At 54.5% G+C, this 13,130-nt stretch overlaps 1 protein-coding gene across 7 annotated transcripts in view; it reads right to left on the bottom strand.

The window, feature by feature from the left end:
- Positions 1-13,130, bottom strand: part of CABIN1 (calcineurin binding protein 1) — a 153,303-nt gene that overhangs the window by 42,300 nt on the left and 97,873 nt on the right. For all 7 annotated transcript variants that reach the window (XM_047827547.1, XM_047827551.1, XM_047827548.1 and 4 more), the window contains one exon: positions 3,683-3,796. In XM_047827547.1, coding sequence (XP_047683503.1) covers positions 3,683-3,796 — 114 coding nt within the window. The remainder of the gene's footprint in view (positions 1-3,682; positions 3,797-13,130) is intronic.

The following is a 13,130-nucleotide window of genomic DNA, read 5'->3' as shown; positions in this document are numbered from 1 at the left end:
CTCAGAGCCTAGAGCCTGCTTCGGATTCTGTGTCTCCCTCTCTCTCTCTCTCTCTCTCTCTCTCTCTGCCCCTCCCCCGCCTGCGCTCTCTCTCCCTCTCAAAAATAAACAAACATACATTTACAAATAAATAAAGATTAAAAAAAATAATAATGGGAGGGTCCCCTAGTCCAGGCCCTTGAGGATGATGAGGGGGGCTGCCCAGAAAGCCCCTTGGGTGAGTGACACCAAGGATTGGCGGCCCAAGACAGTGGGGTCTTTGAGGGACGGCAGGCCAGGGTGCCAGATGCCCCTGCCTTCACCCTCCCTATACCTCCTCGCAAGTGCTAGTAGCCTGGTGCCTTTAGCACCCAGGCTAAGGCATCAAACCCCAATGCACACTGGCAGGGAGAAGAGCCAGCCTGCTCCTCCCGACCTACAGCCCCAGCTGTCAGTGACATGGCCCCATCCCAGCAGAGTCAGCTGAGGGGGCCCTAAATGCTCCTCTGTAAATATGGCAGGCAACAATTCCTCACACTTGGTCACATCTGCTAGACATATTTGCGTGCTGAGAGCGCACAGGGTCAGCACTCTCTGGGTATGAGGCAGGGTGCATCCACCCTGAGGGTCCTCCCACAACAGTGGGAGGACAGGGCAGGGTGGGCTCAGCAAAGGCCATCCTGTCACCAAGAAGCTGGGAGCACCTGTCCCTTGAGTACAGGGATGCAACAGGGGTATAAGTGTCTGTTTGGCCTCGGGCTGGAGAAACACGAGGAGCCCCAACCCACCTCCACAGAGAAGAGCTGAGAGAGCAGAGGTGGCCGGGACTTGGGCTGGAGAGCACCCGAGGGTGGTAAAAGCAGCGGGTCATTGGGGAAGCACAGAGAAACAAACAGCTGACACAGAGGAGGTAAAAACACCCAAAACATCCAGTCCGTGCTGGGTGTAGCCTGTATCTGCAGGGGCTTCCGGCTACAGGGAGGCACTGCCTATGTGCCAGGCTCACCCAGGGCTCTGCCAGCCCCCTCTCCCACAGGCAGCCTGACTGCCCTTCTACAGAACTCATTTTCTAGATGGCCCCAGAAACCACAGGAGCTGCTACGGGGAGTGAGCCCAATGGGGAAGGGGCCTGGAGCACCCAGCTGCCAGTTCAGATGCGCTCCAGCTCTGAGGTGCCGGCCTCTTAAACTCTATCGTTTGGAAGGGTAAGCAGTCCACCCATGAGGAAGAAAGGGAGGTTGGGTCTCTCTTTACAACATTACTGCGTAGTCTTTGAGGGCAAATACCAGCAATGTAAGAGGGGAGAAGAAGGGAAGTTCTTTTCTTTCTTGAGAGAGGGAGAGAGAGAATACACACAGAAACAGGGGAGGGAGCACAGAGCCCAACGTGGGCTCAATCCCATGACCATGAGATCATGACCTGAGCCAAAATCAGGAGTTGGACACTTAACCAACTGAGCCAACTAGGTGCCCCAGGAAGCTGTTTTCTTGAGCACTTACCATATGCCAGATCCTGAAGTAGGGTCGCTATACCCCATTATATAACTTGATCCCTACAATACTCTTCAAGGCAGGTAGTAATGGTAGCTCATTTTATAAAGGAACCCAGGGAAGGGGAGCCTGGGTGGCTCAGTCGGTTAAGCATCAGACTTCAGCTCAGGTCACGATTTCATGGTCCGTGAGCTCAAGCCCCATATTGGGCTCTGTGCTGACAGCTCAGAGCCTGGAGCCTGCTTCAGATTCTGTGTCTTCCTCTCTCTCTGCTCCTCCACTGCTTGCCCTCTCTCTCTCTCAAAAATAAATAAACATTAAAAAAAAATTTTTTTTTTTTTTAAATAGAGGAACTCAGGGAAACTAGCTAACTGCCTGGCTCTAACTTCAATTTGGCAGCCACAGAAAAAAGGTTTGCAGAACACTGACAAAGAGTTCTTACAAATCAATAAGGAAAGGACTAACAACCTAATAAGAAAATTAACAGGAGTAGAAATGGCACCGAAAAAAACTAAAACTGTAAAACTGCTAATGTGATATCATGGGCAATCCCACTAATAATAAATGAAACGTGATAACACTTTTCACCTACCAAAGAGCAAATAAATATGAAAAAAAGTAACAGTGTGGAAGAGGTCTGAAAAAAATGCATCTAAGTTTAGGAACGTGGGCTGGATCTTTGGATGGTACTATCTTTCTTCTAGAACTTTAAAGGCACCACAAACTCTTTGACCAGGAAATTGTTTCTAGGAATTTACCCTCTGAATGGATCCCCACATTGGCAAAGATGTATATATGAAACACGGTAACAACAAAAGACTGGAAACCACCTAAATGCCCATCAATGGGGGATGGGCAGGTAAGTTGTGGCACATCCACATGTCGGGAATACTATGCAGCTACTAAAATGAACGAACAAGTTCTAAAACACTCTCCAAGATATGTTCTTAACTCAAAAAACAAAAAACAAAAAAACCCCAAAAAACAAAGGTCAGAAGCACAAATACTTAGTCCTTTGGGTACATTTCTGCTCACTGGCTTATACATAGGCAGACACCCTCTGCAAGGACACACGCAGGATGAGGAACAGTGGCTGCTGTGGGTGATGGCTGTGGCCTGGGCATCTAGGCAGGAAAGAGTTTCTCTTTCTCTGCCAATCCTTGGTCCTGTGTAGACTGACAGCATCTACTGCTTGTCTATAAAATACCCACAGAGAGAGATGGTAAAGGCAGGGCTCCCAGGCTCCATGGTCCCTGCCTGGCCACTAGAAGGTCATAGCCTGGAGAGGGGAAGAGCCACGGACCCAAACATGTTACCACCTGGCTGGCTCTCAGTGGGGAGGCCCCTACTGCCACGTGCCTCAAGAACCAGCCTTTGACACACCCCTCCAGCCCCAAGACCTACTCTCCTCAGCTCCTGTCCAGGCCAACCCCACCCTTCAGTTTTTATACACATAACAGGGAATCCGGGAAAACAGAGAAGCAACCATAGCTCAGAGGGTCTGGGTAACTTGCCAAAGCCACCCAGCTGGGAGCTGGCTGTCCTGGGAGGGGTGGATGGAGACTTCCAGGTGGAAGAGTGAGGGGTCAGCTATCTCTGTGCAGGACACAGCAAATGAGGGAAGGCTGGGCACAGGTGGGGTGGCCAGGCAGGGTAGATGTGGGCTTAAGGGGGCTTCAGGGATGGAAAGCAGACAAGCCTTGGTGACAGGCCATGTCCTGGCCAAGGAGTGGGTCTCTATGCCACATAGAACGTCAATGCTGGAAGGGCACCGAAAGCCCAGCACTGTCCAAACTTGTTTTTCAGGCAGTAGACACGGCTTCAGTCAGAATCTCCTAGGTGCCCAAGACCACATGGGGGCCAACGGAGCTGCTCCAGAGGAGCAGACCATGAACCTGGAGCCCCTTCACCACTGCCTGCTGTTGCCCCAGAATGCCTGGAGCTCTAGAGAACGCACAGAGCTTATCCATGCCTCTACCCCGCAGACAGGCAAACCAGTGCCCAGAGAGTGCAGCGACTTGCCAGAAGTCACTCGGCAAGCACGGCCCCACTCCCGAGTCTGGCGCACTCTCGACTGCGCCACCCTGCCCGCCCTCTGAGGATGCCGCAAAGCCGTGGTCCTGGGAACACCCGCCCAGCGAGGCCATTCGCACACCTCCAGCGCAAAGCAGTGCAGCAAGCAGCCTCGGAAATCAACAAGGCAAAGTACTCACGTTGAAGAAATTGGTCTTGTTCCTCTCGCAGAAGAGCCCCTGTGCCGGCATGTGCTGCAGTTGTTGCCACGGGATACCGCTGCCTAGCAACACGTCGCGGGCCCACTGGAGGTTCTGGGGAAACAAGAAGTAGGTTGGAAGTGAGTGTGTGGGCAGCTCGCGGCGCCCACGGGGAAGGGAGGCAGTCCCCTCCTTCCTGGCTGCGTTGGCAGAGCGGCGATGAGCAGCGGCTCCTGCAGACACCGATCCCGCAGCTCCAGGCAGCTCTGGCTGTGGGCTTTGATCATCTGGCTGTGGGGTACATTTCCGGAACTGATTTCCTGCCTAGCACAGCTGACTTAGGAGAGTGTGGCCTCGGATTGCCCAAGAAGGGCACAGATAGGGACCCTGCACCCGGATCAGCCTTGAAAAACTGCTACATGGACCCAGTGCCCCACCTTCTGTCAGGGGAACCCCCGCTGTCCCAAAGGGTCAGCCCTGACTTGTCAGGGTGTCAGCAGTACTTATTGTACCTGGTGACACAGCCACCTTGGGCTTAGAAGAGCTGATCTCTGTAGGACACCAGGGGCCTGAGTACCTGGGAGGGGAGGGGGGCTCCATCCACAGTGCTCAGGCCAGTGCTCTCTGGGCAATGGCGCCTCTTGGAACCCAGGCCCAGGGGGCCTGGTAGGGTGGGAACAGGAGCCTACCAGCCCAAGTGTGAGAGACTGGGTGTACGCCTGGCTGCCTTGGCCTTCTCTGGGGCCTTGTCACTGACTTAGAGAGCAGCCCTTCCCCACTGCCGACCTGGCCTGCCACCTTCCTCTCTCAGGTCTTTCCCGTGGAGACTCCCATGGCCAGGACCACAGCTAAGCACCCTGCACGCACCATCTCACCCCAGCACCCGGACAGTGTGGTCTTACAAGGGAGAAGCCAGCAGGGGGCAGAGCTGGGACCAGAACCTGGACTTCCCCACACCAGACCCTCCTCTTTCGAGCAGTGCCCACCCTCCCCAGCTAATCAGTACTCCTGCCCTACCCCCATCCAGGTCCCTTCCTTGCCTCTCTCACCCCTTGTGCCAGGCCTTTATCACCTCACATCCCAACTGCTTAATGCCTTCTACTTCTTGGCCTGTAAGTCTGTCCTACCTGCTCCCACTCTGCTCACTACTGGTCAGGCTAAACTTAAGAAAGCCCCCCTCATCACAACTTCTGGCAAAAGTGCAAACACCAGCTCCCTGGCTTGCTGGCTTGGAGCCCCCGCTGGCCTGCCCTTGAGCCTCTGCTCCTACCCCTGCACAGAGGGATATGCCACAGGGGTTGCTGTCGGAGACCACAGGAGACCTGTCGGAGGTAAGGGCTCCTCCACACCCAGCACCAGACAGGACTCCATGGGAGTCATATAGAAACGTGGGACATATAGAAACGAGGGTCCCTCTGAGAGGGAGACAAGTAAAGTTTCAAGCACACATCTCCTGGATGACACCCTCACAGCTAGCTCTTCTGTGGAAGCCTGAGGGAGAGCATCATCTCCTGGGGGAAACCTGGATGATTAAGCCTGGCAGTGACTCTCAGGCCATTTTCTACAGGGACGTGGCCTGTCTCTGGGAGTGGCTGAAGGCTGAGGACCCGTAAAGTCGAGGCTGCCTTTGCCCAGCAGGTCTAAGCAGGTTCAATGTGGGGCTGGGGGCTAGAGGGTCACGGGCAGCCCGACACATACGAGAGCAGGGCCAATCCCAGGTGGACGAGAGGGCACACACTGTCCACAGCCCTCTGCACAGCCAACCCCTCTAGCCTGAACTCGGGAGGCTTGCTGTTTTGCTCAGAGCCCTCTTTGAGCCCAAACACCTGCTCAGACACATCTGACATGTTGAGATCAGGAGCAGGCTGAGACTCTGCCTCTCTTACAGACTCCAATCAAAACACCAAGGCAAGCCCAGAGTAGGAATCACACCAAGGGCCGTGCGGGGGCTGCTCTCGCTGAGGCTCAGCAGCTGTCAGGGAGCAGCAGCCATAGTGATGGTCTCCTGAGACATCACTTCTCCAGCACTCTCAGGTCTTTCTAGGGCCTCGAAGACTGATGCTACAGCCATTCATGGTGAATGATTAGGCTTCCTGAAGGCTGAGGTACCTCCTCTCTGCCCCCTTGTGGGGGAGGCAGAAACAGGCTAAGGAGGGGCTACCTGGGAAGCAACAGTCCCTGACCCTTGACCAGGAGCACAGGGGCCACTCTGCCCCACACAGGAAGAGTGAATACTCAGTCACTCAGTCCCAGCCTTCAACTTTTGAGCTTCAATGCCTCAGGGGGCATGAACCTGCAGTTCACATTCCAATGTCCAGAGCTGTGCCCAGAAGTCTGGCTCAGAGACCCCGCCTCCCAGACCAGTCCATTCAGAAGCCTCTGAGGTTGGTTACAAGCTTGGCCTGATGCTTCTGCCAGGGGAGGGAGGGTTAGCCATGGACGAACTGAGCACGAAGCAGGGAAACAGCATGGGTCGGGCGTGCTTCATTACAAGAATAAAATCCAACTCGGATTAGTTCAAGCTGATCAGGGCTCCTCTGGGCTCCAGGACACAGGATTCAAAGAGAAGATAAAGCTTCAGACCTCCAGCAGGAAGAGCAACAACTCAGGAAGCCCAGGAGTGAGGCTCACAACCTGTATCAGTACTCAGCCATGATCCCTTGGTCTCAGTGCCACTTGGTTCAAAGTCTCTCCCGGGTGAGATGTGAGAGGCTGCCAGTCTAATCAGCCACGAAGGAGACCCTCACAGAAAGGGACGTGAGACAGAAGACCAATACCTGCACTTTGAACATGACAGGTGAGCCCACCTGACCGTGACCATGGAGATAGGGCACAAAGGAGACCCACCTCTGGTCCAGCCTAAGTAGGTCAGCGAAGCCCCTACAGGAGACGACACCAGATGGAGCTGCAGTACGCCCAGAGCCATGCCATAAAAGCCTCTTCTGGGGCTCCTTTGGGACTTATGGGAAGTACCCAGTTGACCCCTTTAAAAAGTAGCAGCAGTCTGAGGGGGGTGGGGAGGTAAGGCTCGAAGAAGCATCTCCACGGTGGCTGTTCTCTTAAGAACATCAAGAAAATAGGGGCGCCTGGGTGGCTCAGTCAGTTAAGCGTCTGACCTCGGCTCAGGTCATGATCTCACGATTTGTGGGTTCGAGCCCCGTGTCAGGCTCTGTGCTGACAGCTCAGAGCCTGGAGCCTGCTTCAGATTCTGTGTCTCCCTCTCTCTCTGCACCTCCCCCGCTCTCTGTCTCTCTCTCTCTCTCTCTCTCTTTAAAAAATAAATAAACATTAAAAGAAAAAAAAAAGAACATCAAGAAAATAAAACCCAACAGAGACTTCCATGTGGCTGGGGACACGTGCAAGAGAACAGCACCAGGGCCAGGGTGGAAAGAGTGAGGGGACCCTGCTTCCCTGAGCCAGGTGTACTTCCCTGAGCCCAGGCACTAAGGCTATGGGACAGGGACACACATCCCTCTATGGCTTCTGTTTCTGCTACCACTCTGCAGCTTCTCCCATGACATCTGCACCAAGATGGCCCTTCCCACTGGAACAGTCAGGTGGAAGGTAGAGGACCAGGAAGGGAGGTGGCTTCGGGAGAGGTCCCAGCACTCTTAGAGACCTGAAAATCAGCCACTTGAGAAGAGTGCAGAAAGCATGGGCCTGCCAAACCCGATCAGGATTGTCAATTAGCCTCCTGCAGACTTGGCCCCCACAGACCGGCAGAGAGCAAGGCTCCCCAGCCATCTCCCTGGCCTGCCAGAGAGAGCTGATCGATGGCAAAGGCACACAGTGTCCAGACGGCTCAGAAGAGACCTTAGCTAATGCATGTCTGAGGCCCCGGGTGGGAGCTGATAGCGATAAAGAAACCTACCCAGTAACTGACAAGTGATAGGCTGGGAGGGGAGTGGAGGGGCAGGGAGAGCTGACCCACCATGACACACCTGTACTGCAGTTTGCCCTGCAGCTTCATGCTATGGGGAGGCGAGAGGCACCAGGCCACCTGGCTAAGAACAGCACAGAACTCCTCATCCTATGTAAGTGCCAGTTTACCAAAGAGGAAACTTAGGCTCAGAGAGGTCCAAGAGTTGGTCCGAGGCCCCCAAGCCAGGAAGTCAGTGGCAGAGCCAGGCTTGCACTCCAGTCCAGGAACGGAGGACTCCAAGGCCTGGACTTTTTATCATGCACCCTCACCCCAGGGTGGGAAAGTCACTTTACAAATCTGCCTGGGGTCATGTTATGTGCTTGAAGCCTAGCTGGCCACCAGGGACAGCTCCAAGGCAGCCTGGTCTCAGGCCCTGAGCAAGCTGTCAACACGCCACTGGCCCGGAGCCTCGGCTTACTGTCACCTCTGGGAATGGGAGAAACACCATGGGGCCACTTGCCAGATAACAGCACCAATCTTCCTGGGATTCATTGGCCCCCTGAGGCTTAGTGCACACACCCTCCTCTGACAGATGGCAGAATGCACTATGCCCTAACAAGGGGCAGATGGAGGGCAGAGCCCTGCTGAGAGGCAGGGAGAAGAATCCCCAGAAGCATATGGTACCTCAGTGTCCTCCACCGCCTGTTGCCTGGCATAAGACAGAGGGACCCTCCTGACTCCTCTGCTTGAAGGCCTCAGCTCCCTCAGAGTGAGAGCCAGCTCCATACCTCAGTTTACCTGCACACACTCAGGCTCATTTCTCTCCTTCCCCTCCCCCATCATGTGTAGCTCTCCAGCCACACTTACCTCTGCCCCTACTTTGGTCCCTGTAGGTCTCTCAGCCAGGCACCATCTCACCCCACCCCCACCAGCCCCCCTAATACCGTCCCCACAGTCCCATGGTCACCTTAAACAGCCTCTTCTGCTGACTCTCTGATGCTTTTGCTGTCTGCCCCCTCTCATCTGTCAGCCCTGTGAGGGCAGGAGCACCATGTGACTTCTTGACTGATGGCTCCTCAGGGGCTAGGTCAGCAGGGGTCCACAGAAGGAATACGACAGATATCGGAAGAGTGAAAGGAGCGAGAAGGTCTGAAGTGCTGAGAAAGGAAGGTACGGCAGTATGTGGGGGGATGGGGGGTGCGCCCAGGACTGGAGGCAGGAGTGCTGGGACAGAACCATCACCCTGGGCTCCTTTATTCAAGGAATCTATAGGAAAAGGGACTGCTTGGGAACTCATGTGCTGGGCAGACTGGAGCATGAAGTCTGTCTTTCAAGACACCCTTCTCTGTTCTTCCTTCAAAACAGTAATTCAGAAGCCCTAGGTTTGCCTGGCAGTTCTCCACAAGGGCATGCAGTGAGTGGTACACAATGAAGTTTGTTGAAGGAATAAATGAATGAGTGCCTGGCAGTCTTGGGAGAGTCCTATAGCCTCCTGGAGCCCTGGTTGCCCACTTGAAGGATGCGGGTGGCAGTGACCATGAGGCCACTCTTAGGGTCAGTTGGAGAACACCAACGATAGCAGAGGAAAGCAGCTGTCTACAAACGCACTAAGTTCCCCACCTGTGTCCTGGGGAGAGCACCCCTGCCCATGCAGCCCCCTCTCCCTGCCAAGCCGGGCCTTCCCACATCTTCTCCAAGAACCTGGACTTGCCCTTGAACTTGGCAAAGTGTGCCAGTGCTCATCCTCTGCCCTCCCCACACCGACCTGAAGAGCCAGGACAGAGGTGCACCCCCTGCTGCTGGGTGGGTCTGACCAGCCAGCGGCACCAGTGGGAGAGCAGAGAGTAGGGCAGGGATGAGAGCAGAGCATTTTTCCTGAGCTCCCTCCCTCCGCCTGTGCTGAGGGTCGGCCACCAAGGACCAAAAGCTCTGACAGGCAGCCTGCAGCTGAGGCGCCCCAGGGCTGGCCCAGGGCCCTGCACTAGCCCTGCCCTGTGGGTTCCTGGTCTCCACCCAGGCCACTGTAAATGCCTCCTTCATTAAGGCTCTTCGGATTAGCAGCAGGATGGAGCCATTGAAGGCCTGTGACTGGCAAATCCCTTTACTCTCTACACAGCAGCCAGTCTTTCACACACAACCTTGTGGTAGCTCTCACCTCACTTCAAATGCTGCCCCACAACTCCCCCCTGCCCGATCAGGCCCTCAGGAGCTCTGACTGCATCTTCTTCCCCTCTCCTCGCTGCCCAGCCGGTCACACGGGCTTCTGGCCCACCAGGGCCGCTCCTGTCTCAAGGCACATGTGTTGGCTGTGCTGTCCACCCAGAAGCCTCTCCTTTGGCTAGTTCCCTCACCAGCTTCAGGTCTGTGCCTAGAGAGGCCTTTCCAGACCTCCCTGCCTAAATAGCCGCACTCCCCCACTGCACCCCCTTAGCAGCTTTCTCTTTCTTCCAGACACATCATTAACCGCCATCAGGCATGTTTCTACTCTCCATTCCCTCTGTGTGCACTCGAGGGGAGGAGTTTGCTGTGTACACCACTGTATCCCAGCACCTCACACAGGGCCTGGCACGTGACAACACAGGGGACAGCTGCTGAATGAATGAACCCGCAGAGATGCATAGGAACCATGCCGAGGGGGCAACGAGGGGACGACACTAAAATACAAGGAGTTCTGCCACGTAGTGGTCTGCGGGATGATGAGGTGGTGGTAGTTTGTTTTCTTTCTAAACTGAGTATTATCTGTACCGGATGCTGCTAGTGGAGTACTCAACCCATTCGAACTGTTGGGATCCAGATCCCTCCTCTTTCCTGAGAGAGGACAAGGAAAGCAGTGGGCCTAATGCAGACCATCGGTGCTCTCTCTTCTGACACCCAAAGGTACAGCAAAATCTTCAAACCATGTTGCAGAGACTTTGGAATGCATTATTGAGATCCCAAAGTTGAGAAAAATCTTCAGTTTCATTTTGTAAATCACAGAAAGCTTAACAAGAGCCTGGCTGGCCAGGATGTGCGGCAGCCCAGGGCTTCTGTGTGGGAAGCCTGGGGCACAGCATCGTTTTGCGTATACAGAAAGGGAACAGGGACTGAAGGGATGGTCGGCATGCCCTCCTCATGCCTGGTCCTGCTGTCTGGCCGGGAATGCCACCTGTTCCTGGGACACTGAGTTGCATGTATGCAGCAGGATCTCGCAGGCTGTGCCGGGGGCGGCTGTGTCACAGCCTAGAGGACTCCCTTCACACCCACCCAGATAGTACACAGCATTCCTCACGGACCCTCTTGTTTAAGCCGGCTCTGCAGGTTCCACACGTGCCAGTGGCACAGGCGGGTGGGAAACTACCCACGACAGATGGCTGAGGGCAGAGGTTCACGGCCCAGCTGGCCAGACTCTTGCCCTAGCTCACACCAGAGCATAAACTGACTCCCAAGTCAAATGTCAGTGACTTTTCTGGAGATTACAGGCAGAAGCAGTACTGCTGGGACTCTTCTGGTAGGAGGTAGCTTCAAACCAAACAAGTCCTAAACAGACACTGGGGCCTGGGCTCACCCCACAAAGGCTCTGGGCCAGAGAAGTAGGTATGACTAGGCCAGAGCAGCCAGGCCACCATCCCGCCATATGCCATCAGGAGGATGCACTGTAACAGGGCTTGGCCACGATGCTGTGTAGCTGCCTGCAGGAGTACACTGGGACAGGGACAGAGCACTGCTCAGAGTGAGTGGCCTCTGCTCCCATCAAAGCAGAGTGCATGTGGGGCTTGCAAGACAGGCTGCTCTTGTCATTGGTCATATATGTTTCCCAGCTGGCAAAAAAGCATTAACTCACTTTTCCTCACAAGAAAACCTATAACCAAGGTGCTGTCATCTCCACTTGACAGCTTAAGAAACCTGTCCACAGGACTGAAACTGGAAGCCAGTTGGCTAGCTGGCTGAGTACAAGTGAGGTTCTGGGAGCTGGCCCTCGGGAGGGGTGGCTCAGGTTCCAGGATGCATGCTGGCAAGGGGACAAGTGGTGGGACGGGGAGGCACTCTAATCATAGGGTCTGGGAGTCATGCCTATGATCAAAGCAGGCTGAGTAGCCCCTTCCCCATCTCACACCTCAGGTTACTGAGCAATCCTCACCTGGGTGTCACCTCTTGGTGACAACAGGGTGCTAACTGTATCTGAGAGCTGCTCCGGCTGCTGTGTGTGAAGCCACACAGCAAAAGGTGGGTTTCATCCCACAGCAGAGCCAGCAAGGCTCACGCCCATCCAGGAGAGTGGGAGGAAAACCTTTTGGTCACGCACAGGTCGAATGAAGGCCAACCCTTATTCGGGCAGTGCTGGGGCCAGATGAGCAGAGTCCCTGCCCGGGGCCCAGAAACTGGCTGTCTGCCGAGCCCCAGGAAGGTGGCCTCTCCCATAGAACAGGCCCTTCTCCTCTCCTTCCTCACTTCCAGCTCCAGCTCACTACCTGACTCCTGCCACACTGACCAGCAGCAGCCCAATTACTGTGTGGCCACTGCTCTCACAGTGGGCTGGTAGGACAGCCTTGCTTCTGCTAAACCACCAGCCTGTCACACAAGGGCTCTTAGTAAACATTTCCTGGTTCAGCCTGATGCTGCCAGGCAGCTGCCGTGGGGCTTTAGCAAGAAGCTGGGCATCCACACACCTGGCCAGGTGAAGGACCTAGGCTAGGCCTCAGTCTCTCCCAAAAGGAAAGTAGAAGCAGAATAAAGATCTGAGTCCTAGAGGCCCTCATCAGCTGGCCAACTCCTCAGGGCAGAGTACAGGCCCTGCAACATCCTCACCAAGGGGTCTGAGACAAGCTGCTATCCCCTCTGAGCCTCAGTTTCCTGCTCGTCCTGCTGGGCAGGGTGCTGTGAGAAACAATACCGAGGAGCTGCCCGGCCGGCCTGTCTCACCTCCACGCTGGTGTGTGCTTCTCAGCCTTTCTCTTAAGACATCAAGTGACCTGGGAGGACCGCAGGAGCAAAGAACAGGAAGAACATTCCCCAAGTTAAGACCGAACGACAAGCACAAAACGAAGAAGTTTAGGCGAGGCAGTAACCCAAACAAGAGGCCCTTCCACAGAGGAAACCAGCCCTGGAAAGCACCACCAGTGTTCACAAACTCTGGTCTCTATACAGGAGACACAGTCCTGGTGCCCAACTCCCTTGTCCCCCCCCAGAACTGCCAGCAGGGCAGTGGCTGCTCCTGCACCCCCAGACCCCCAGCAGGAGAGGCTGCCAGCCTAGCAGGTGTGAAGTGGTATCTCAACATGGTTTGGATTGACATTTCCCTAATGGCTAATGGTACTGAGCATCTTTCCTGTGCTTATTTGCCATTTATTTGCATATCTTCTTTGCAGAAATGTCTATTCAGATCCTTTGCCTACTTTTACATTGGGTTGGCTTTTAATTATTTAGTTGTAAGGTTTTGGGTTGTTTTTTTTTTAATATATTCTAGGTACAAGTCCCTTACCACATATAAGCATACTCAGAGATATTGTGGATTCAGTTCAAGTCACAATAAAGTGAGTATCAAAATAAAGTGAGTCAAATGAACTTTTTGGTTTCCCAGTGCATATAAGATTTATGTTTATGCTATAC

Source organism: Prionailurus viverrinus, chromosome D3 (genome assembly GCF_022837055.1).
Source record: "Prionailurus viverrinus isolate Anna chromosome D3, UM_Priviv_1.0, whole genome shotgun sequence".
In the NCBI taxonomy this organism is placed as follows: Eukaryota; Metazoa; Chordata; class Mammalia; order Carnivora; family Felidae; genus Prionailurus; species Prionailurus viverrinus.
The sequence above is the reverse complement of the archived record's forward strand: the minus strand, read 5'-3'. Positions and strand labels throughout refer to the sequence as shown.